We start from the raw sequence: 25,583 nt of genomic DNA, 5'->3' as shown, positions 1-25,583 counted from the left end.
CCGCAGTGCGAGCTGGGTTGTACTGGGAGAGCTGGGGAATCGTACTGGGAGCTGTGCTGGGAACACTGAGCTGTACTGGGAGCACAGGGGAGCCGTGCTAGGAGCGCTAGGGAGCCGTACTGGGAGCACCGAGGAGAAATGGGCAGCACTAATAGCACTGAGCTGTACTGGGGAGCACTGGGGAGTTTACTGGGGAGCATTGGGCTGTACTGCGAAGCTGTACTGGGGATCACTGGGGAGTAATGAGCTGCACTGGGAGCAGTGGGGAGCCGGCTGGTGAAAGATGCTAGTTTAAGGGGGGGGGGTTTGGGGGTGCTGTTCCCCAGAGAAGGCGATGAGCTGTGGTTTGGAGTGAGCCCACCCACGCCCATCCAGGCTGGGGTGGCACTTCGCAGACGTGGTGCTGGCAGCGTGACGAGCCGATGCCATATTCGTCCTGACATTTCCCTCCGTGCCAGCCCTTCCCGGCGCTCCAGTTGGCAGCCCCCGGCTGTGGTGGCAGGGTGGCACAGGGATGAGCCAACCCCCTTCCATGGACATCCCAAGCCCTGGGGGGACCTGAGGGGGCTTCTGCCCCCCCCTTTCCCTTTAGCATCGTCCTTCTCCCATCCACTGTATCTCCTCCACCTTGTTCCTGGAGCGGTTTAAGGAGGGCAGGGACTCCCTGTCGCCGCTTCCTCCTTCAGCTTTCATGGAATTATGGAATCCTGGAATGGCTTGGGTTGGAAGAGACCTCAAAGCCCATCTCATTCCACCCCCTGCCATGGGTAGGGACACCTTCCACTAGCCCAGGTTGCTCCAAACCCCGTCCTACCTGGCCTTGGACACTTCCAGGGATCCAGGGGCAGCCACAGCTTCTCTGTGCCAGGACCTCCCCACCCTCCCAGGCAAGGATTCCGTAAATCCCACCTAAATTTCCACTCTTTCAGTTTGAACCCTTTACTCCGTGCTCTGTCACTGCAGCTGCTGAGAGAAGGTCCCCCTCTGACCTCACACCTGGAGCCCAGGGGGGTCACCAGCGTGTCACCAACACGTGTGCAAGAGGTGACACAGAAGTGACAGCAAAGGCACAAAGTATCCAGCATGGATAAAAGGAGCCTGGGACTGTCCCCAGGGTGCCTGCCCTCAGCCACACCAGTGTCACACACTGTCCCCCCCAGCAAGGGGGACCAGCGATGGATGCAGTGAAACCTCCACTCTCCACCCTTCCTCCACCTCTCCTGCCTTCATCACCCTCGGAACAGCCCTTCCCCTTCCTAACCCATCCCTTCTCACCCCGGATTTGGGGACCATCTCTTTCCCTGGTGGGCCCAACCCTTCCTGCAGAGGCACCACCCAGGGCAAATCCGTGCCCAGCAGCTGCCAGCGCTTCTCCTCTCCCCACTCCACGCCCGCAGAGCTAATGAATGCAATTAGTGCGAACGGCTTTGCTGTCATTAGCGAGCCGCGGGGATGGGCAGCAGCAGCAGCAGCAGCGGTGGGGAATGCAGGGAGCAGCATCCCGCCCACGCTCCCCCTGGATGCTCCACACCTCCTCCAGCTCAGCAGATGCTGCTGCTCCCGAGCGAGGATGGGAGGGAGGGAGCGTTGGAGATGGAGGGGAGCCAGCGAGGTGTGAAGCAGCTGAGCCGCCTGGCTCGGCACAGCGAGCGGGAGGCAGTTGGCTCGTTCCTTCACGCTGGCACCGTTTCCCTTTTAAGCTGTTCTGATGGACGCAGAGGAGGATGAGAGGCTGAGAGTTGAGCCCTGACGGTGCAGGAGGGAGGTGGGGACACCTCCAGCGTCTCAGGGTTGGGCAACATCTTGCTGCTCGCTGACACGTTCGGGATGGGCGTGGAAAAGTGGGATCCGTGCTGGGCTCAGTGCTGGTGGGTTTCATTGCAAAAACCCACGATGTCACCTTGTTCCCAGCCCCAGGGATGGGCTGAGGCCAAGCAGCCTCAAACTGTGTCCGTCTGCTTTGCTGGGAAATCATCTGCTCATGAGAGCCCTGTGAAACAGGAGTGGAAATTCGGGATGTGGTAAATTTGGTAGGAGCAGTGTGTCTTTGATTCTACAATCAGGAGGTGTTCTGGCAGCGGAACAAGTAAGAATTACGGGATCATAGAATCCTGGAATGGTTTGGGTGGGAAGGGACCTTAAAGATCTTCCAGTTCCACCCCCCTGCCATGGGCAGGGACACCTTCCACTAGCCCAGGTTGCTCCAAGCCCCGTCCAACCTGGCCTTGGACACTTCCAGGGATTCAGGGGCAGCCACAGCTTCTCTGGGCAACCTGTGCCAGGGCCTCATCACCAATTTCTCCCCAGTATCCCATCTCACCCTGCCCTCTGTTGGTGTGAAGCCATTCCCTCTTGTCCTGTCACTCCATGCCCTCATCCAAATTACTGGGGGAAGCCTGTACTGATTGCCAGGGATGGAGGGAAGAAGGAAAGAGAGGGGAGAAAGGATGGACAACGAAGTTAGAAATTTTAGGTGTCCCTCAGTTTCTGAGCAAGGAGTGTTTCCTCCCACCCTGAAGGAGCCTGTTCTTCCCTGAGCCGGCTCATCCTCTGGGAACAGAAAGCTGTGTCTGGGAAGGAGCTGAAACCCCAAGAGGCTTCACTTTCCCTCACAGACAGGTACCAAAACTCCTGTCAGGGAGATGCCCCCCCTCCAAACCCAGTGGAAACAGGATCCAGCCACAGCCAGGATGGGGAACCCACCTCCCCAGAGGTCCACACACCTCCACACCCGCACAGAGAGAATCGTCTCCAAAGGCTTGAAACAAATCCAAAAGTTTATTTCCAACGAGTACACAGACCACGTGGGATGGGGGATGCGCTACATCACGACGCCGACCTCCCCGCCCTGGCTTCCTCTCACAACCACCCCTTCCCCCAAAAACCTGGCAGTGGCAGGGTTTTTTTTTTGGCACCCAAGGAATGGATTTCCCCACCACCACCACCACCACCGGCAACCTTGGCAGACCAAAAAAAAAAAAAAAAAAAAAAGTCCTTTTCCAGTACTCCAGATATTTTTTTTTTCCTTTAAAAGCCTGGGGGTTGAATGTCATTTGATAGCATGCTGGAAATACAGCATCAGGATGGAGGGATGGCTGGTGTTTTTGTTGAGGAGGGGAAAAATGATCTTGGCAGGCGATCTCTACTCGGCTAACAAAGGCATATCTGTGTAAATATAAATACTGGGGTGCAATACCTGGCAGAACACCAATGTCAACACCACTACCAACATAAAACAGAGCCCAGCAACATAAAACACCTTCAATGAGTAGTTTGGGTTAATTCAAAATTCCCTCCCCCCCTTTCCCCCATATTCTTCATGCAGGTTTATTTCATCGCTTAGTTATTAAGAATTCGAGTTGTAAAATAGGCAAGTCATTAAAAAAATTATTACAAACCACTTTATGACAGTGTTTTTTGGGAAGGGTTGGGGGTGGGAGGCCCCGGGTCAGGCCGGCTGCGCTTCACTCTCTGTGACGGTAAATCAGCATTAAAAAAAGAACAGACAGAAGACCCAGGATGGGGTATTTACATGTCTTGGTAACACCAAGAGCGAAACCAGCTGCGGAGCAAACGGCTTCATCCATCCTTCACCCTAAAGCTACACGAGCTGTAGTAAAAAGATCAAAAATTGGAGGGTTGGGAGGGTTAGGAAGGGCCAAAAGCCACCATGGGGGGATGGGGGACTGGGACCATCCACGCTACTCGTGGCGTATAAACATTCCCAGGTGCCAAAGGGTTTGAGTCCAGTGTAAGAACAACGGGCCTTCTCTGTAGAAGACTAGAAAAAGAGTATGAAAAGGTAGAAAAACCAAAAAGCACTTGTTACGGGCTAGAAAGAGTCACCCAAAGGTACCTAAAGACTATTGCCCTCTGGAATCCACAGGGATTAAGCTGATACCTGGTTCAGAACTAGTTTAGTAAGGTCACCACAGATCGCCCCCAAGTCCCTGTGAGACACCCACCTTGTTTTGTACTCAGATCCCCACGATATGATTCCCAAAGTTACGATTCCCAAAGTTTGCCAGGAGTGCAGAAGAGCAGGGGAGGTGTTTAGCAGCGGAAAGGAGAGACAAGCCACGTCCTCAAAAGTGTGAACCCGAGGCAGAGCCCAGAAAAGGCGATTCATCCCCTGAGAGGGGATGAACCGGAGCTGGGAATAATTCCCCAGCCTGACAGGGAGCTCAGGCTGTGTGTAAACAGGGGGTCAGGCACCTCCCCAAGCTGCTCCCCTGCCCCTTCCCGAGGTGGTGAGGAGGGAATGGGATTCAGTGGGTGTGGGAAGGGGCTGAAGCATCCCACCAAAAAGCAGCATCCCCTGGTGGGGCAGCATCCCCTGGTGGGGTGCCATCCCACCGTGAAGCATCATTCCACCATGAAGCAACACCCCAGGGTGGATCAGCATCCCACCACGCAGCAGCATCCCATGGTGGAGCGGCATTCCACCGTGGAGCAACATCCCCACCACAAAGCAGCATTCCAGACCAGCCCCAAGGGAAGGAGGTGCTACCAGGAAGCCAAAGAGCAGGGCCAAGCGAGGAGGGCAGAGGCACAGAGGTGTAGGAGAAAGGAAAGACCCGGAAAAGGAGCAGTTGACTTTGATTTTCGGATTTTTAGCTACCCCACAGCGCCCGGGGCAGGGGCCACCCCGAGCCCCTTCGCCCGGGTTGTGGCACCTGCCCCTATCACAGGAGGTATTTCAGGCACATCTAAGGCATCACAGGAGTTCACTCTGCTTTCAGAATCGCCTCAGTCTCCTCCCTACAGCTCCTTCCACCAGCCAAATGATAGAAAAGAAAAGTCTGGAGCGGATGGACGGACACAAACTCTCATGCACTACCACCGAACGTCGTCACAGGAGTATGAAGCACCAACCACGACACATGAATCACTTTTACTTGCAGAACCAAAGCTAACCATATACAAAATGGTTAAAAAAAGTGGAGTTTGCCAGGAACACGTTGCTGCCAGCACGTGGGGGACAGGCAGGAGCTGCCGGTGTCCCCCTACCCGCAAACCCACCGTGGGGCCACTCAACCCCCCTGCTCTGCTACCACCAGAAATGAAAAAGCACAAGACCAAACACTGAGTAACACCATAAGTCACCTAACCTGTTGCTATATACCTGACAACTTAAATAAAAAATATTAGTTTGGAAAGAAACCAACAATATCATTCCAAGAAGGTTATACACATCCTGAGCGGTTACTTTGCTCAGCACGGCTCTGGTGCTTTGAATATGGAACAATCAAACGATTTTTGTGAGCAGAAAAGTGACACAGATTTATTCTTTACATTTTTTTTTTTTTTCTCTTTCTAGGCAACTCTACAGACTTCAGATCTTTTGCCTCGCAATGCAGATCATCTTATTCCCCCAAAAGGTTCTTTAAACATGCACATCTCTGTAGCTTCCAGGCCGTGTATTTTACTTATTTTTTTTTGTTTAAATTCTGAGGACTAGCGGGTCGTCCCCATTCCTAAAAACTCTACATCAGTGTTCAGGATGGCCTGAGTGCCCGTCAGGCTCCTCCAGGGTTTACAGGATCACACAGAAGAACTTCTTCTCTCTAAAGGGGTTTTCTGAGGCCGGGACGGGGGTCAATAGAGGGTCCTCCTTGGCGTGGGCTTCGCAGTACGCCATCAGGTCTGCTGCTGCTTTGGACACCTGCAATGGAAAGAGCCCCAGTGTTAGGGACAGGCTGTGCTGGGAAAATCCCACCTGGAAAAAGATGCTGCCAGCAGGGCTGGGCAGGAAACACCAGACCCTCGACAAGAACCTGACCAGCGGCCTTGGTGGGGCTGGTTCTTCACCTCTGCGCTCAGGGCTGGTTTTTAACCTCTGGGCTCTAATCTGTCGGCACATGATCTGAAAAGCATCCTTCACATCCTTTACCCATTCCCATCCTTCACATCCTTCACCCAACTTGACCATAGCAAGGTCTGACTTTAGCATCCCTGCATCCCTGCTAGCTCTCCCCCAAAACCCTCAGCAGGGACATCCACAGCTGCCACAGCAACATTTCCTTCCCTCAGCCACCAACCTCGTTATTTATTCCGGACATGGCAGCAGCTCCCGAGCCGCTGGAGCTCAGCCACACCCCAAGAGGTGAGGTGTTGCTTGCATCCAGTTGTGCCTGCAGCCAGCAGCTGCCACTGCAGCACTTCTCTCCCCGGGTTTAACCTCTTCCCACGGAGGTGAGATGCCTTGGGAACAGTCAGTCCTTCCCACCCACCCAGCAGGGCTCCAGGTGAGGCTTCCAGCTGCTTTCCGTCCCCAGGAGTGCTGGACGGGGCTTGAAGCAACCTGGTCTAGTGGAAGGTATCCCTGCCCATGGCAGGGGGTTGGAACGAGATGGGCTTTCCTTTCCAACCCAAACCACTCTGGGATTCTGTAATTCCACGGGCAAGCACCTCCGGTGCCTCCCTGCCTTCAGCCACGGCCATCGGGATCGCTCTGTAAACATCACCCAGCACCACCTCCCAGCTCCCACCACGTGCTTTGGGCAGCTGCTCAGCAGCAGCCACCACCTCACAGCATTCCCCAGCCAGCTCCCGAGCCTCCCTACCTTTATCCTGTCGATGTTGGCTTCCATCTTCAGCTGCTCCACCAGCTTCCGTGCCTGCGCTATGCTGGCAGTGTTGTTGCTAGCCATGGGCAGGCCAGGCACGCTCCCCGGGCGGGCTGAGGGGCAGGAACACACGTGGATCAACTGCTGGGCCCCGAAATTCCCCGAACTACGTGCTGGGGTGGCGCGCGTGGAGCGTCAGAGCCATCGGAATGAGGGTGTGAGGAAGGGAGACGCAGAGCCAGGGCGGGGAGCTGCAGTGACCCGCTGCCCGTGGCCCTCTCCTGTGCCCTCCCCCCGGTCCCCAGAGCCAAGCTTTGGGACCATTTGGACCATCTGGAGCCCAGCTGAGCCGTTCTCTGGCATTTGCCGTTCCATTGAAAGCCTGTGACAAGCAACAAGGAAGGCTCATTCCCCGCTCATCGTCCGGCCCGTGCCGGTGCCCAGCGTGAGTCCGGTGTCCCTCGGCCTCCCTCGCTTTGTTCCTGCTGCCAATTTGAACATTGAGATGCTAAACAGGATGCTGGAGTTTCCTGTTTCTCGAGATTTCTACCCCAGGCAGTCGGGGAGGGGGGGAGGGGGACGCTCATTAAGTCCCTGCCGGGCTCTGTCACGGCTGTTTTCCCGTCACCTTCCAACAGCAGCGAGCTCCGGCCAGAATTCCAGCATCCCAACTCCTCCGGCAGCCGACACTTTTACAAGCGGCAAGTATTTTCCAGTAGAGGCACAGCTGTGCTGCTGCCTGACTGGGGCTGCCTGCCAGCTCCAAAACATTAGGGTTGGTTTTTTTTTTTTTTTTGGGGATGTCCTGCAACAGCAGGGCACGGCGAGACCCCTGAGTGGGTGGGACAAGGAACGGCACAGCCCTAAAATGAGAGGATCGCGATGTTTTAAGGAAAAGCTGAGGGCGTGTCCAGCTCAAGCCCATTATAAGGGTGTTTGCACACCTGCGACTTAAAGAAAAAAAAAAAAAATCAACCTGGCACTAGTGCCTGTGCTCAGAGAGTGAGTCGTGCCGGGATTTGAGGATGAGACCCCCCCCCCCACCCCACACCCGCCGCCCGGTGGGGACCCCAAGGGAGTTATTTTTTACCAGAAACCGCTCTCTGCGCTGATCTGTGCCTCTAGGGGAAGACCTGCTCCTCTCGGCCGCTCACCACCTTCGAGCAAAGGGAACGTGAAATCAAAAGGAGCCGGGTTAGGTTGCAGCGATGCCTCTCAGCTCCATATTTACGGCACCAGGAGCCCCGGAGGTGCCGCGGATCCGAGCTCCGTGCCCGGCACGGCGGCTGCGGATTTCCTTCCGCGCGTGTCCCGTCCCCCCTCCACCACCACCCCCGCCCCGTGCCGTGCGAGCACAACCCCCCAGCGGCATTATTTGTTCGCGTTCGGCGAGGTTTTCGGCACAGGAAGAGGTTTCAAGTGAGTATCCGAGGCTCGTGGCTGCTCCCCAGCTCGCGGGAGGACGGAGGATGCTCAGGGATGGATTGAACCGTCCGGTGCGCAGAGCACGCGTGGCGGGACGGAAGGAGCGTCCCGCGGGGAACGCTGCCAAAAATCCTCCAGCTAGCTCCCAACAGCCCGAGCTCCTCCCGGCTGGATCTGCTCTCCCCGGGGCACAGCTCTGTGCCTTCACTCTCTGTGCGCTGTTTCCGCGCTGCTTTATCTCATCTCATCTTTCTCACACCTTTTTTTTTTTTTTTTTCTTTCCCCTTCTTCTTTGGCTGGAGAGGAGTTCGAGCGGCAGGGTACAACTCTCCTTTTTTATTCTCTCTCTCTGCTTTTTCCTGCCAGTTCTCCCTGCAAAGTCACGGAGTGGCCTTGGCAGGGCTGGGGGAATGGTTGGACTCAATCTTAGAGAGTTTTTGCAACTTAAACAATTCTATGTTGTGTGTCCTTTCACACAGAGGACCTGTTGCTGCTCCAGTGGCAAGGACTCACTTCAGAGACTTCAGCAACTTCAGCCACTCCTGTTTAAGGTCCTTAAAGGAGGCATGGGAGCAGGGAGGGCTGCTGGGAGCATCTACACAGCTGCTACAGCACTGATCTTAAAAAAAAAATTATATATATCCAACCCTGCTGCCACCCTCCTGCAAGCAAACCCTCCCTTCTCTTACTGCCTCCATCCCTGGGGGCTCTTAAGTGCAGAAAACAGCCCCAAAAACAAGGCTAGGGAAGACCAAGACCCTGCTGGGACAGAGGAAGGGACATCTGTGTGAGCTGGGATGTCCCAGGGCTGCTGAGATGATGTTGGGAACTCAGGGGCAGCTCAGCCACCTTGTGAGGACCCTCCCAGGGGCCACCACAAACCCCAGCCACGCTCAGCCCCTCTGCAGATGCTTCCAACTAGAAACTAAAACCATTTTTGGGGACCAGCGATGGTTTCACAGCATTTCCACTCTGTGAGTTTCCTTCCACATGAATAACAAAAACACAGCAGGTGACACTTCAGAGCGAGCTCGTGAACATCCTGCACCGAAAAACAACCCCACAACAGCCCAGGAGGCAGCGAAGCTGCTCCAACAGGGCAGTCACAAAAGCAGGTTTTTCAAATCCCAAAGTGAGGACACCCCACTGTACCTCCAGGAGTGTGTGGAGCCCCTGAGAGTAAACCTAAACCCCCCTGACTTTTTGTTTGGATTGGCTTTATCACAGGATCACAGGATGGTTTAGGACACCTTCCGTTATCCCAGGTTTCTCCAAGCCCCATCCAACCTGGCCTTGGACACTTCCAGGGATCCAGGGGCAGCCACAGCTTCTCTGGGCAACCTGTGCCAGGGCCTGCCCACCCTCACAGGGAAGAATTCCCTCCCAATATCCCATCTAACCCTGCCCTCTGGCAGTGGGAAGCCATTCCCCCTTTTCCTGTCACTCCATGTCCTTGTCCAAAGTCCCTCTCCAGCTTTTTTGCATCCCTTTAAATGAATTCAACCCTTTCAACCCTTGACCCCCCTGCACAACAGACAAGTATCAAAAGAACCTGCCAAGATCCCGGGGTTGTAATTACAGTGGCAGAGCCCAGAAGAGACAATATCCATGCACTGGACACGTTAAACATCATTAGCAAGGAAATAACAAGCAAGGACTCATTAACCTGTGGGCTCCAAGGCACGAATCCCATTATCCAGGCCCACGTGCCATCGAGTGAGGGAAATAACACACTGTCTGCATTCCCTTGGGAGCACCATAAAACCCTTTTCACTGTAGGCAAAGTTTGGCACAACAGCGGCGAGATCAGCCAGTGACAAGGGGGATATCAGGAAATACTGGGAAGTGGGGTGATTTTTAGATTTATGGTTGGCATTTTCCTTCCAACTCGAGGATTTACCCACTTTCCAAGGTGTAATCAGGGGTAAGAAGGCATTGGGGGTTGAAGGAGAGGAGGATGCTCCAGCAACTTAGATTAAATCTCTTCCCTGGGAGGGTGGGCAGGCCCTGGCACAGGTTTCCCAAAGAAGCTGTGGCTGCCCCTGGATCCCTGGAAGTGTCCAAGGCCAGGATGGAGCAACCTGGGCTGGTGGAAGGTGTCCCTGCCCATGGCAGGGGAGTATAATTAGATTGTGTTAAAGGTCTCTTCCAACCAAAACCACCCTGTGATTCCATGATTCCACGAAAAGCGCTTGCAAAAAATGCCTGGGCTCGGAAGTTTTGCTGCTAATTTTTACTGGTTGGTACCTAAGCTGCAAAAAAACCACCTCATTTTTTGTTGTCTGTTGAATTTAATGTGCTCTGAGTTTAAAGCCAGCGTTGCTTTGCACCGAGGAAGAACTAGTCCTCCTCTATCCCAGTAAATTAATCCCATCTACCTTGATTTCTGGATGCATTTCCACAGAAATTGCCACGTCAAACCCAAAAAAGCCATCGCGAAAGGAGCATTTCTCCACGCCGGGCCCTCCTGCCGAGCTGCCATCCCACTCCTCCCTCCCAAACCGGGCTCCTGTGGGGCTCTGGCATCCCAGAGCTGCCAGCCCTGCCTGAAACAGTAATTAGGCTTCGTTTGCCAGCTCCTTGTCAGCACAAGCTGCCGCCCGCTCTGCGTAGATCTCTGCTGAAAGGGCTGCGGAGCAAGTGCTTGGGAAGAGAGGATCCTGGAATCTGAGTGCCCTGTACCAGCTCCATCGTCAGCTCCAGCTCCAAACCCAGGAAATCCGAGCCCAGCCTCTCCCCTAGCAGTTTCCCTTCGCTTGGGGTTTATCCAACTTGCACGTGGGTGGAGACAGGAATTCTCATAAATGTTTAAAAAAGTGGCACTTCTCCATCCCTGGAAGTGTCCAAGGCCAGGTTGGAACAGGCTTGGAGCAACCTGGGATAGCGAAAGGTGTCCCTGTCCGTGGCAGGGGGTTGGAATGAGCTGGTCTTTAAGGTCCCTTCCAACCCAAACCATTCCATGGTTCTATGATTTTAAGCGTGATTAATTAGTGCAATTACCCTTAACAGGACACCAGAATCCTTGGAAAGCATTTCCTTACATTCCTGAAGGTGCAAACGGGCATCGGGTGAGATTTCACGGATGTCACAAGACATCCCTGTGTCTCTCAGGGTCTGAAGTGTTTACCCATCCATCTGTGATCCTCTGCACTTTTAAACCCGGGGGAAACACCCTCTCCTGTCTCTCAGCTGGAATTGGAATAGGCAGGAACAGGCACTGGAACAGGCTGCCCAGGGCAGTGGGGGATTCACCATTCCTGGAGGGATTTCAAAGCCCTGTGGATGTGGCACTTGGGGACGTGGGTCAGTGGTGGCCTTGGCAGCGCTGGGGGGAAACGGTTGGACTCCTTGATCCTTCTCTAACCTAAACGATTCTATGATTCATTTCTCCAGACTTTTTTCATCTCCCAGTGAGTGTGTTCTCAGCTCTCTCCCACCACGCTTCCCAGCTGAACCGAAAGGAAAAGCAGGAATGAAACAGAAAGCGCTGCCAGAGCGAAACCTCGCTGTTCCCTCACCACAGAGACCAAAATGCAGCATCACCCACCACCCAGAACGGCTCCTTTTCGGGGTGAAAGCAGGAGCTTCCCTGCCCCTTGATTTCAGTAAAAAGTCGTATTTCCCATCCCTGATGCACCGATGTTTTCCACCCAGTTAGCAGCAGAGTGGGTGAATCCCACTGGGGCAGCCAGGATTTGGGAGAGAGAAGGGATCAGGCTTGTTCCTACCAGCCAGGGCATCCACCAGGGCTTTTGGGTCCAAAAGAGGGGTATTTTTTTGTTGCAGAAAAAGAGATTTTTGATCCAGAAAAGGTGCCAAGCTGGGTATTTTAATGGAGGGATTTATCCCAGCTCTCATTCACGCTGGGATTTCTCCTGCTCCCTGCGCTTCCCGACAGCTGAGCCCACCCCAGCTCGCTGCATCCCCTCTGAGACAAGCGGGCTCTCCCAAAAACTGCCTTTTCCTCCCCAAAAACCAGCCATGACACAGCATCCAGAAGGGATAACTGAGCATATGGAGGTGCCGTCTCCTCCCTGGAGCCGGTGCTGCTGGTCACCGGCCGGCTGGAGCGTGGGAATCCCTCCTGAGGGGCTTGCCTGGCTCTGCCAGGCATCCTGTTGCTTTTCCTAAAAGCCACAGCTAAAAATAGGTGGCTCAGCTGAAAAAATAACTGCTAAATATAGCTAGAAAAGCATAAAAATATTACAGGCTAAAAAGAAAATAGCAGAGCCACGTTTGCAGGGGGTGGGAGATGGGGTAGTCGTGTGGATCCCGACAGCAGTCACAGGCCTAGGTGGGAAAAGAGCCTTAGCACGCCCAAATTCCATGTGTTTCGTTGTTTCCTCAAGGGAAGAAAATGTTATGAGCTCTCTTTGTGCCCGTGGGCTCCCATCACCCTGCTTTGCTGGGGCAAAGAACCTTAATCCTGAGCGGTGGTTACAGCCACAGCTCCCAAAGCCCCATCCACAGGGATTTGATTCCCTTTTTCCAACAGCCATTTTTTATCCCTGCTGCTCAGCACGGTGTATAAATCACTATAAAGCAGCTTGCAGGTCAGAGACGTGCTGGCAAATAAATAAATAAATTAAAAAGACAACTGAGTGGAAAAAAAAAAATGGGACTGTTTCCATGGAAACAGCTCCGTTATCACACCAACATCTGATCCCTCCTGCCAAACAGGGATGAGGTGGGATGGGTGCCCATTCTGGCCCACATCATTCGATACCAGACTGGTTTGGGTTGGAAGGGACCTCAAAGCCCATCTCATTCCACCCTCTGCCATGGGCAGGGACACCTTCCACTAGCCCAGGTTGCTGCAAACCCTGTCCAACCTGGCCTGGAACACTTCCAGGGGTGGGAATTATCCAGGCAATGCAAAGCACACAGAGCAAGAGGGAGCTGCAGGAAAGATTTTTTTCCTTTTTTTTCTTTTTTTTTTTTTGTCTTCCCTAATTTTGCTGGGGCGTTAAATGGAGAGCTCAGGGCTGGAGTTGGCTTTGCAGAGAGCCTGGCTTGGGATGTCCCCTCCACCCGCCTCATGTGCTGGAGCCGACCACGCCTGTGCAGCCCAGATGGAGTCAGGAGGCTCCAGCCTCACGTTCCTGGTCTGGCAGGGCTGGCCCTTTTGCCTGGAGAAGCCACTGCTCCGTGGGCATCACGTGAAAGGGAGAATCTCAGTTTTTGTTTTCTCACAGGCTCCATAACGGCTCAATCTGAAGCAAACAGGAACCACACCCCACTTCCTTTTTTTTTTTGGTTTCTTTTTTTTTAGGGTGTTTTTAAGGTTTTTCTAAATGTTATTCAGGTGAAAGATCAGCTGCCTGTTGGGATATCTGCTCTGGTCCCTCCAGCCACCATTCATCCAAGATATTGGCTCTCTCCACCACAGGGAGGGAGCACCAACCTCCTCCAGGGTTGGCACAAGGGTCTAGAACCGTGGGAATGCCACCAGGGAACACATCAAAAGCCAAGCAACCCTCCCAGCCTGTTCCAGGGCCTCCAGAGATGTACCCTTGGAAAGGAAAACCATTTTTTTTTTTTTGGGGGGGGAAACCCCTAGAAAAGTGTTTGTGCAAAAGGGACAGACCCAGTGGTGTGCACAGGCCTGGCAGGATGGGTGTCCTGAGCCTGGCCAGATACTGGGGAATAAGGATGTCCAAATCCTGAGGAATAGGATGCCCAAGTAACATAAAATAAAGATTTCCAAATGCTGGATAATAAGGATGCTCAAATACCAGGGAACAAGAATGTCCAAATGCCATAGAATAAGGATGTCCAGATATTGGGGAATAAGGATGCCCAAATACCAGGGAAATAAGGATGCTCAAATTCTGAGGAATAAGGATGCCCAAATAGCAGGGAATCAGGCTGCCCAAACCCTGAGGAAGAAGGCTGCTCTCTGCTTATGCTGTGACACAGAAAGAAAGAGGCCTGGGCTGTCACGTTCCGGTGACACCGGAGGGGACAGAAAAGGGCACACCCTGTCACGCCACCCCTGGCACCGCCTTGCAGGGGCTTTAAGCACGGGCTCCAACCCTGTGGTTTCCCCAGGGCTCAGCCCCACCACTGCTGCACGTCACTGAAATGGAAAATAGTTCAAGGGTTGGGTTGCTTTCGGTTTAGGGTTGTTCTTTTTAAATTTAATAAAGCGTCGAACAACACCCAGAGGCCAACGGGAGACCCAAGGCTCCTTCAGCACACGGGAGAAGAGCAGAGGAGAACACGCAGCTTCAGGGGTTCCCCAAAACCCATGGACAGGGCAAAGTGTGTCCAGCACACAGATGGCAGAATGACAAACTCGTTTGGGTTGGAAGGGACCTTAAAAATCATCTCATTCCACCCCCTTCCATGGGCAGGGACACCTTCCACTAGCCCAGGTTGCTCCAAGCCCCATCCAGCCTGGCCTTGGACACTTCCAGGGATCCAGGGGCAGCCACAGCTTCTCTGGGCAACCTGTGCCAGGGCCTGCCCACCCTCCCAGCCAAGAATTTCTTCCTTATCCATCCAGCTCTGAACTCCTGACCCTTAATTAAGGGAAGCAGCCAAGAGCTATTATTTCACACTAATTAACGGATCCAGTCTTGAGTTTCAGCTTTTAACATCCTGCCCTTAAGAATTTACCAGGGTCAGGATAAAGATCTTCAGGGGAAGATGGGAAATGAGAGTTGAGAGCGAAGGGAAGACGAAGGGAGCGCTGAAAGGTGGAGGCATTTCACCCAGCACCACATTTCCAGAAGGATTTGGGCACTTGGCTGTGTCACCTCTGCTCCTGAAGGGTCAAACCCACCCTGATCCTCAAAGAAAGTCACCCCAAATTCGTATCCATGTCAGTACTGGGGAACAGTTGGATTTGGTGATCTCAGAGATCTTCTCCAACCTGAACGATCCCGTGATTTACCAATCCCTGCCCATCAGCCTGGGGGTACAGCCACCCCAGAGGAACTGGGGCAATACTCTGAGTTACCCTGAGCTGGCTAAAAGACCCTATTTTTTTTAGGGGGCAACCTCCCCATGACTGTGGAAAATGGGAAGGGGCATGTGGCTTGTGCATTAGCTGGTGCCTGATTATGGGCTCATCCTCCTGCTAAGCAATTTTCCCCAAAAATAAACCCAAAATGGCCCCATTTTTTTTTTCTTTCTGTTTGGTGAAAGCCTCCCTTTTTCTCCCAAAGAGCTTCCTGCAGCAGGAGAAGCCTTGGGCTGCAGAAAGCTTTGCGATGAGAAATCATCCTCCGATGATTTCACCCCGATCAAACCTTTATTAGAATTTTATTTTAAGTAACACTCACACGGAGCCCAATAACCCTTTCCAGCCTCTGGGAATCACCCAACAAGTTACACCAGCGAAGAAACAACCCCATTGGTTCAGCTCCCCCCCCCCTCTCCCCCCCCAGGAATTACCTGAGACTGCTTTAATTAGGTATCCACCATACAAAAGAATTAATTAATTGGTGATAAGCACCTGAACCACATTACTCATAAGGCTCTATTTCAAGCTTCAAATACAGCAAACAGGTCACAGCCCATCTGAGATCGTAGAGCCAATTCCCAGTGCTGGCACTGCCTGGTATTTCTCTTCCCATCCCTGTCCTGGAAATAGCAAGGCTGGGAGTTTCCCCTTATTTATTGATTGATTCATTGATTGATTTTCCTTCTTTATCCCCTGGAAGTGTCTGAGCCCAGGCTGGACAGGCTTTGATCAATGGGGTCTATTGATTTTCCCTCTTTATCCCCATCCCTGGAAGCGTTCAAGGCCAGGCTGGACAGGGCTTGGAGCAACCTGGTCTAGTGAGAGGTGTCCCTGCTGTTGGACTGAATGATTTCAAGGTCTCTCCCAACCCAAACCCCCTCAGGGATTCTATTTCCAGGTTTTTCACGGCATCCAGAGCTGGTTCCTTTAGGGGCCAATACTCACATAGTGGCTGCACCGCATGGAGATGGGAGTTTTGTGATGATTTTTTGGGGGGATTTGGTGTGGTTTAGGTGTGGATTGCGGGGTAAAACCCTGTTATCCTGCGAGGATTTCACCACAAAGCTGTTGTGTGATGGCATCTCTGAGACACCCATGAGAGGAGTGAAGCATCTGCTCATGGCCACATCCCAACAGGCAGGTGGAGGATTGGCATGGAATGGGGGTGGTTTTAGCAGGTTTCTGAGAGGGAAAAAAATTGGGGAGGGGGGGGAGGGGGGAAAAGGAAAAGAGGGAAAAAAGAGAGAAAAACGATTGAACAACAACAAAAAAATAAAAGAGAGGGAAAAAAGAGGGGAAAAAAATCAAAATCATAGATCACTTTGCAAAGTGATTTATTGTGGCTTGTGCTGGCTCTGGCATTTCATGGCCTGGCAGAGGAAAGAATACAGGCAAGGATGCAAGCAGGGATACAAGCAGGGATCTGGGCAGGGATGCTGGCAAGGATGAGGGCAGGGATGAGTAGAGGGATCTGGGCAGGAGTGCTGTCAGGGATATGGGCAGGGATGTGCACAGGGATCTGGGCAGGAATGCTGTCAGGGATGCAGACAGGGGTGTGGGCAGGGATCCAGGCAGGGATCCAGATAGGGATGCAGGCAGGGGTGCAGGAAGGGATGAGAGCAGGGATCCAGACAGAAATGTGAGCAGGGATACGGACAGAGATGCAGGCAGGGATCCAGACAGGGATGTAGGCGGGGATGGAGGAAGGGATGTGATCAGGGATGCAGGCAGGGATCCAGGAAGGGATGCAGGCACAGATCAGGGCAGGGATACAGGCAGGAATGCGGGCAGGGATGCAGAGCCCTGGCAGCGCTGCAAACCAGGTTAGCTGGGCTGGCTGGGCAGAAGTAGGTTGTTGCTGCTGCTGACCCATATTATCCCAATTAAATTTCACTCCTGTGCCCTGCTGCTGCCTCTTTTTTTTTCCCTGTAAGCTAATGCATTTGGGTCTAAAGTAGGCCCTGGTTACGGAGGCAGCGAGTACACCTGGCTCCTTCCCCACGGAATGAGGAGAGGAGGGCACGGCCAGCGTGGCAGAACTGGGACAGGGACGTGGAGCGGCGTCGAGAGGCAGCAGCACCACGGCCCCGTGCTCAGCAGCTTCCCTTCGCTCCAGCCCTGACCCACCTCCATTAGCCCTGACAACAACGCTCCTGCAAAACAGCAAAATCCGCTTTTCCCTCCCCTGAGCTGCGCCCCCCGGAGCATTTCCCACGTTATTCCCCGGCCCATCTCCGTCCTCACACCCTCTCGCCGCTTGCAAACCTCCACACGCAACATCTCGCTTTTCCCACAGAGCCCAAAATCCCCGAACCAGGCAGTTTTTTCCCCCCCCAGAACGCGGGCAGAGCATCCCTGCCCCGCTTCCTGCTGAGTCAACGGCCCTGCTTTTCCCACCGTTCCGGCGGCATCTGGAATGACACACGCTCGGCACACACACCGATATCACGCAGGCGGGAGGAGAAGCCGCCAGCCCGGGCGGTGGTTTTACACTTCCATCGCAAAAAAACAACAACAACAAAAAAAAAAATAAATAAATGAAATAAAGGATCAAAAAATTTAAAGCCAAAGAAACTCCACGAAGCCTGGACTAAGCAAGGTAAGATGTGCTGAATTCCCTCCCTTCCCTGTGCATCGAACCTCAGGATCAATCCACTCTCGTCATGCTGTGGCCCCACGTGCTTCATTTATCCCCCTCTGCGTCCTCTCCCAGAGCTTTAATCCTTTTGCCAAAAGAGCTGAAACTACTGGGATTTGACCCCTCTGCTTCACAAACTGCTGTCCCCTGCCTACCTGGTGCTGGAAAACCTCAGTGTGAGTGGATTTCAGTATTTTTCCCAGTATGAGCTACAAAATCCATGGAGGCAGCTGCTCTTTGGGGGCCTTCAGTTCCCGGTAGGATGGAGGAGCAGCACGGATTCACAGCCAGCCTAACTTTCCCATCATTTAATAGAAAACCTTACACAGGGCTCAGATTTAGGCTTAAAAAAAAATTAATAATCAGTGCCTCCCTTATTTGCTGCTTATACCTCTCCATAAGCCTGGGTTGCTGCATTAAAATAATCTTTTCATTCCCTTTATTCCCTAGTTTTATTCACAGGGAGGAGGGAGGAGGGAGGGTCCCCCCCTGCAGGCATTAGATGGGGAGTGAGGGAAGCACCGGAGGCAGATCCAAGTCCCCCCTCCCAAGCGAGGATGTGAGGCTGAGCAGCACTTATATTAAATCAGCTGATAAATAATGCAACGTATTTTGCTGGACCCGGCCCTGCCAGCGCCACACAAACACCACCACGGCTCCAGGATGTTAAAAAAGTCCAAGGAATGCGGCGCAATCGGGTCAGGGGAACTTCAAAAACTGATCCTGAAGCCCTTGGGAAAACCCAAAGCTGCCCCAGGGTCACTCTGGAGCTCCGACCCCACTGGCAGAGCCACCGGGGCTGTTGAGCCACCTCTTCCCAGGATCCTACACAAATCCAAGGAATCCATCAGACCTGGTCAATGTTCAGCGCTTTCCCAAGGGGAGAAACCTTTGCTTGGGCACTTCCCAGCAGGATCAGAGCTGCTCCAGCAGCACGGTCCTGAGGACTGATGAGAGGAGGATCAGAGAGGTTAACTGGCCCCCAGTTAAAGACCCCAAACTGCTGCAGACCCAGTGAGGGGGTGGGAAGTCCCTGAGAAGGCACAACTCCCCAAAATCCCATCTATCCCTGCCCTCTGGCAGTGGAAAGCCATTCTTCTTTTTCCTGCCCCTCCATCCCTTGTCCCCAGTCCCTCTCCACTCTCTTGGAGCCCCTTTAGGCCCTGCAAGGGGCTCTCAGGTCTCCCTGGAGCCTTCTCTTCTCCAGGGGAACATTCCCAGCTCTCCCAGCCTGGCTCCAGAGCAGAGGGGCTCCAGCCCTTGGAGCATCCCCATGGCCTCCTCTGGACTCTCTCTGGGCACTGGGAATCTCTGCTGTCCTCAGGAGGCTCAGATCAACACCTGCCAGTTTCTCCCAAGGTCTGTGTGAAGAGGAACAAACCCTTTGGTTTGGGTTCAGCCCTCAGCAAAATCCAAACCCACCCAACGCTGTCGAGGAAGGAGAGGGACAACCCCGGAGCCCAAGGCTCATCCCGTGGGTGCTGCTCAGCCCAGCTCTACCCCAAAGTGGCTGCAAAAATAACAATGACAAATGTTCCAGGCAGTGACACTCTGGCACTGCCCTGGGAGATTTGTGGAGACACATTTCTGGCACTCCTGACTCCCTACAGCTTCTTCATCCTGCTTCCCTCCTCCTGCCTTGCACCTGCTCCAAAGGAAAGCCGAAGACACCGGGTCCGAAAAGGAACAAAATCAACACCGAGCATCTCACACCTGCTGACAGCTGGTGCTGCCTCACCCAAAATGACCCCGAAAAGCACACCTTCTCCGAGCACGTGGTTACTCACACGTGCTCAACCCCAAGGAATTCAAGGCTACAGGGGAAGGTTTTAAGACAACCAAAGCCCGAAGCGTCCCTTCAGCATCCCCCTTGAGGGGATTGTGCCTCAGGCTGTGACTCCTGGGCACCTGGCAGCGCTCCCCGTGCCATCCCAGGTGGATGCTGCAACAGACCCAACGCTCCTGCGCCTCTTCCACCTTCAGCTCCCGGTCTCTCCTCTGGGGCACAGCCCAGCTGGGAGCAGGGAAGAGAGAAAACACGGCCACTCCACATCCCTGCGGGTGCTGTAGGATGCGCAGGGACACTCCGCCTGTCCTGGGGGAGCCACGTGGGTCCCACCACGAGGGCTGCTTTTCCCCTGGCTGCAGGGACTCAGTGCCATGTCTGCTAGTAGGCAAATAGACCAGGAAAACAAATTATTAAGAGAGGACTGGCAAACCTCCTTCAGGCACTGGAACAGGTGGAGGCACCATTCCAGGAGGGATTTAAAAGCCTTTTGGGACCTGGGTTAGTGGTGGGCTCAGCAGCGCTGGGGGAACGGTTGGGCTCGATGATCTTGGAGGGCTTTTCCAGCCCAAACAATCCCATGATTCCAAGCCTGGGGCTGCAGCAACGCTGGCATTCGCTGGGCATGGACCCAGCCACGGGAGCTGCCGTGGAGGAGCACAGGCTTCCTGACACAGCAGGACTGACACGAGAGACGCGACAGCACCGAAACCACCCGACTGTAATTAGAGCACGAACTCACCCCAGCAGTGCCAGTTTTTCCTCGAGGTGCCAGCCTTGGGAAAAACGGGGTTCCAGCAGAGGCAGGTGGAGCAGGAGGAGGAGGAGGGTGTTCTCAGCACAGACTCACTCTGGGCACCTGCCATAATTAGGGCTGTGTCCCTGGGCAGAGACGCCAGTGGTGGCACAGGGCACCGATGTCCCCATGGCACTGATGTCCCCACGGTCCCCACTGCAGCTGGTGGCTCTGCCCGAGGGGATGGGCACAGGCAGATCTTTCCATGGGGATGGGCACAGGCAGCTCCAGAAGGCAGCAGCCAGGCTTTGGATCTGGGATCTATCCTCCCTGGTCGGAGGAAGCTGCAGGCAGAAGGAGGAAGGACGCTGAGCAGCCCTGCGTGGGGTAAAACCAGCAACACAGAGGAGTTTGCAGTGGGAATATCCCATGCAGTGGGAATATCCCATGCTCTGCCAGGGATTTTTTTTTTTCCCCTCGGACAGATTTCATGAGGTCCAGGAAGGAGCACTGATGCTCAGGATCCCAAGGCTCGGGCAAGGCTGCTCCTTCCCACCTAAGTCATTCCCTCTCACTCTCGCAGCTGCCCAGCCAGGACCCTTCCAGCCAGGAGAGCCACTTGTAGGGATCATCATGGGATCAACAGAGCCAACTTTCCTTCCCAAAGCCCTCGGGAGAGCAAGTGAGGGCGGGATGATAAACCTGTTAAACCAAGACACCAACTCAGCAAAAAGGAGCTTATCCACAGCTCCAGAGTGCCCAGCTGTGCCAGGAACAGCACCCTGGGGGGCACGGCAGCACCCCTGGAATAACCAACCCCCAGCTCAGCTGGCCTGTGGATGCTGGAGGAAAGCATCTCCCACCACCAGAAACCTCCCTGCGGTGCCTGGACCCTCCGACCACAATCCAGCAACACCCCGACCTTCCCTGGTATAAACTAATTAACCCAAGGCATGGGTTAATTTTCTTAATTTTCTTCCCTTGTTGTCCATTGTCATGGACAACAGGGGAAGAAAACTGCCGTGTGAAAAGCAAGGGAAGGACGAGATAAGCTGAAAACTAATTGTGCTTGGTAGGACAAGCAGATCCTGGCACAGCTGCTTCCCAGGAATTATCAAGGGTATCTCAACTGCAAAGTTGCTGCTTTTTTAAGGCTTGCTATGCTGCCATTTCAGAGGTTTTTTTTTTTTCCCGCTGAGCCTGTGAAAAATTTGGTTTGGTGTTTGAAGTCTATCGTTCTGACGTGAAATGCTGATGAGTGATTTCAGACTTCAGCCTCAGCACGGCTGCATCCTCACTCATCCCAGATGGTCCTTCAGGTCCCTTCCAACCCAAGCCATCCTGTGACTCTGTGATCCTCTGATCCTACATCCAGCCTCCCAGCCCGCCACGCGCTGGCGATCCGCTTGCACCTCACTAATCAAAGACATCATTAATTAATCACCGGCCTGACCCGAAGTCCACGCTCCACGGACACCATCCCAGACACCTCAGATGGGTTTTGGAGCAAGCCCTACTTCCCCACGCAGCCAAATCCGCGTCCTCCTGGCGGCTGGAGCCCGTCCTTCTCCCCGGCTCAGACCTGCTTTTCCGTGGGGCGAGCGCCAAACGTGTCGTGCCGAGGGCGTGCGGAGAGCTGGGAATGGCAGCCCGTGCTCTCCGCAGCCATCACGCCCTGCCCTGGGATCAGCAGAACCAGGAGCCTCCTCTTGCTGTCCTTCTCGGGATTTGGAGGGGGAAACACTGCTCCTGTGCTTTAGAGGGGCCGGTTTTGAGGGAATTTGCCCCATGCGTGCGGCACGGAGGAGGAAAACTGAGGCCATGCTGGGAGTGAGGAGGGAATAAAACTGAGCCAGGCCAAGTGCAAAAATTCCCTGGTCGGTGGACCAGGATGCATCTCACATCCTGTCCTGCATCTTGGGGTACCGTATCCTGCTGCCTTTCCCCCCATCCCTCCTCCCTGGAGCTGCTGCGACCCCAAAAAGGGGCTGAGCGAGAAACCAGAGAGGGAGAAACAGCGAGAAAAGAGCCCAAAAAGCAGGAAAAACTGAAAACCCACCCTAATCCCTTTGCTCATTCCCACTGTTTCTCCTCCAGCTGTGATCACACACAGATATATCCTGCTCCCACATCCCACTCTGGGCGCAGGAGTGAAAGGCTTGGAGAAGCCATGCTGAGAACTGATGCAACTTGTGCCGAAAATGGCGCTTTTCCCTCAGTGAACCCCTTATTCCCAACCCAAAATGGGTCAGTCCAGCAGGAGGGAGAAGGAGGTGCAGCCCCCCGTGGTCCCTGGTGGCACCACACGTGTCACCAGCGCTCCAGGCTGGAGCATCCCGGCACCGATTCGCGGGATGGAGCGGCACAGACACCCCTGGGCGGTACTTTTTGGGGACACAGCGGGGTCTGTGAGGCTCCAGCACCGTCTCTCCAGCCCTAATTACTATGGTAACAGCCTGTGCCATTGCCTGGCTGTCCTCCTTTGGTGACTCACTGGGTTTCAGGAGCACAAGTGGTGCCTCGGCCGCTGCTGCTCCCAGGCCAAGGCTCTGGAATCCCAGCGGGGCTGCCTCGTGGGATGGCACTGCCCACCCCAGCAAAGTCACCTCTTTATTGCATTTTCCTCCTGCTGCCACGTTGGCACTGGGTGGCAAAGCAGCAGGATGGTTTGGGGATTAATAATAATAATGATATTATTATTAATAATAATAGAGCTCTGTCACCAGCTCACAGCCATCTATCCATGGGAATCCCATCAGGATTGCCTGCTCCTGGCCTTGATAACCCCTCCTGCCCTGGTTATCATCTCCCCCAGATCCAAAATGTGCCCCACGAGGCCACCGCCAGCTCACTACTGCAAGGATCCTGGAGAAAACACCACGAGATCCTTAATGCCGATGTATTATCCACTGGGAGTGAAGCTGGCGGCTCCCAGGGAATTTGGGAGAGACAAGGGGCATGTGGAGGCACCATGTTAGTGGCAGGGGGGGACCCACAGGTCCTCCCAAGCCGGGAATGCCCCGTTTCGGGGGTGAGGCCAACTCCAGGCGTTATCCAGGTGATGCTGAGACTGCCAGACTCGTGTCACAGCCAGCAGCACATCATGTGAACAGCACCAAGCAGCCTCCCTGCCTTCCCTCCTGCAAGGCTGAAAATGCCGGGGAAAAAAAAGCCCCAAAACCAGTGCCAGGGGAGCTGGGGCAGGATGGGGCTGAGCCACGTGTGTCCCTGTATCCCACGGCACGGGGTGAGAAAAGCCCCATCATGACCCCGGGAGCATCTCCAAAGCCCCTCCTGGAGAAAGGCTTCGCCTCCGGGGCTTTCCTGGCAATAATTAATTGAGTCATATTTCAAGCCAGCCAGCGGCCATATGGTAGGAAAAGAGGATTAAAATCGCATGCTCCAGTTGCGTTCAGGGAAATCCAGTTATGAGGAAAAAAATCCTCGGTGCCTGGCTCCAGCCCGCTGCCAGGGGATGTGCTGCCGCCATCCACATCCACACGGTCCCAGCCCCTTTTCCCGCTCGTGGCCGCGGAGCACGGGATCGCTGCTGAGGCCAGAGGGAAAGAGGGAAGGGAAGAACACAGAGAAGCTGCGGCAGCGGCAGAGCGTTCCTGCTCCGGGGCGCTGCCCTCTGAGTGCCGTGCTTTAAGTTCATTAGTCACTCATTAGTAATTGATTAATGAGGGGGCATGGCTGTGCGTCCAGATTTGCCTTAAATATAAATCATTTTCCACCGAGGAGGCAAGAATCATGGAATCACAGAATGGTTTGGCTGGGAAGGGACCTTAATTATCATCTCATTCCACCCCCCCCCACCATGGGCAGGGACACCTTCCACTAGACCAGATTGCTCCAAACCTCATCCAAACTGGCTTTGAACACTTCCAGGGATCCAGTGGGCAGCCACAGCTTCTCTGGGCAACCTGTGCCAGGGCCTCACCCTCACAGGGAAGAATCTTCTCCTGATACCTAACCCACATCTCCCCTCTTGTCAGCTTTTTGCTGGATTCCCCTCCCACCGGGGAAAAGCAGCCCCGGTCCAGGTTTCCCCGAGCGCATCTTCCCGGCGATTTTCCCGGGGTTCCTTCACCCAAAGCACTCGCCTTTCAAACCACCACTGGGAAAAATGAGGATTTCGGTAGAAATGGTGGGCAGAGGGACACTGCTGTAGGCGCGGCAGGATGGATTTCCCTCCACCTGCGTGGACATCGCCCCCAGATCCCTCTAAGCCAGGCTGGGGCAGATTCATCCCAGCTGAGGCTGCTCCAGGGATTTGGGGTTGGGAAAGTCTGCCCGTTCCTTCCCATGATTAAAAAAAAAAATAGCGAAAGAAAGAACACTACGTCTCATTCATCCACAGAAAAAGCCTCCCCTGTGATGGCAAATCAGTTGATTAAGGAGGATCAAACCCTCTAAATCCAACCTTTGTTGGGAGACTGAACTCCCCGTACAAGGCACCTTCCCGGCTCCCAGACCCCGGCGGGGTAAGACCCCTCGTCCCCCACCGCCCCCCGACAGAGTGGGGTCCCCGTGGGGTTGGGGGGATGCGGGGATTGGCATCCCGCGGGATTTTTGGGGGGGATTTTCTCGTGATTTGGGAGCGGTTCGGTCCCCGAGGGGGTCAGTGACAGCGGGAGGAGGGGGTGGGGACCGCCCTGCCCAGCCCCACCGTGCGCCAGTGCGGCCAGTGCCAGCCTTCCCAGTGCTCCCAGTGCTCCCAGCGCCCCCAGCCCCGGCTCCCCCCGTGTGCCCGGCGGTACCTGGAGACGGGCGGCGGTGCCCCGCGGGGCGGGCGGCGGCGGCGGCGGGACGGACGGACGGAGGGATGGAGGGATGGATGGACGGATGGTTGTGATGGATGGATGGAGGGAGGGAGGGATGGATGGAGGAGGGAGGGCCGGAGGGATGCGGCCGGAGGAGGAGGAGGGTGGTCAGCAGCAGCCCCGAGCGGCGAGTCCCCACCCAGCTTTGTCTGCGCTCATCCCGCTGCCTACAGGAAGCGGCTCAGCCCCGACTTCCTCCTCCTCCTCTTCTCCTCCTCCTCCTCCTCCTGCTCTCCTCTCCTCTCAGCCTCCCGGGTTTTGCAGATCGCCTTTCCCCAGACCCCGCCGCCTCCTCCCCTGCCCCTCACCCTGAGTCGGTCCCTCTCCCTGGCTCTGCTCATCTCCCTGTCCCCGTCCCTGCCCCGGTCCCTTCCAACAGCCCCTTGTTCTGTGCCCCCCATTCACCACTCCCCGACCCTGCACCCCACACGTGCCACGCACCAACCCCACAACCCTCCCACCCACCTGCTGTACCCCCATCCTGCACCCCACACCCACGGGCACCCGCATTCCACACACCCACGCCCCTGCACCCCACAACCCCCCTACACCCATCACACACCCTGAGCCCCACTCCTGCTGCACCCCATCACACATCCTGCACCCATCACACAGCCTTCACCCTGCACCGCC

General features: G+C 54.7%; 1 protein-coding gene across 1 annotated transcript; it reads right to left on the bottom strand.

Annotated features, from left to right (window-relative positions):
* Window positions 1-5,256: 5,256 nt before the first annotated feature.
* On the bottom strand, window positions 5,257-25,131 carry GNG2 (G protein subunit gamma 2). The gene is made up of 4 exons (XM_027905181.1): window positions 24,888-25,131; window positions 7,660-7,726; window positions 6,567-6,682; window positions 5,257-5,665 (listed from the first exon to the last, which is right to left on the bottom strand). The coding sequence occupies exons 3-4, from the start codon at window positions 6,651-6,653 to the stop codon at window positions 5,537-5,539; spliced, it is 216 nt and encodes a 71-aa protein (XP_027760982.1). The 5' UTR covers window positions 6,654-6,682; window positions 7,660-7,726; window positions 24,888-25,131; the 3' UTR covers window positions 5,257-5,536.
* Window positions 25,132-25,583: the final 452 nt, after the last annotated feature.

This window comes from Empidonax traillii, unplaced genomic scaffold (assembly GCF_003031625.1).
Source record: "Empidonax traillii isolate 1590-97213 ecotype Southwest subspecies unplaced genomic scaffold, ASM303162v1 scaffold1128:size488575, whole genome shotgun sequence".
NCBI lineage: Eukaryota > Metazoa > Chordata > Aves > Passeriformes > Tyrannidae > Empidonax > Empidonax traillii.
The sequence above is the reverse complement of the archived record's forward strand: the minus strand, read 5'-3'. Positions and strand labels throughout refer to the sequence as shown.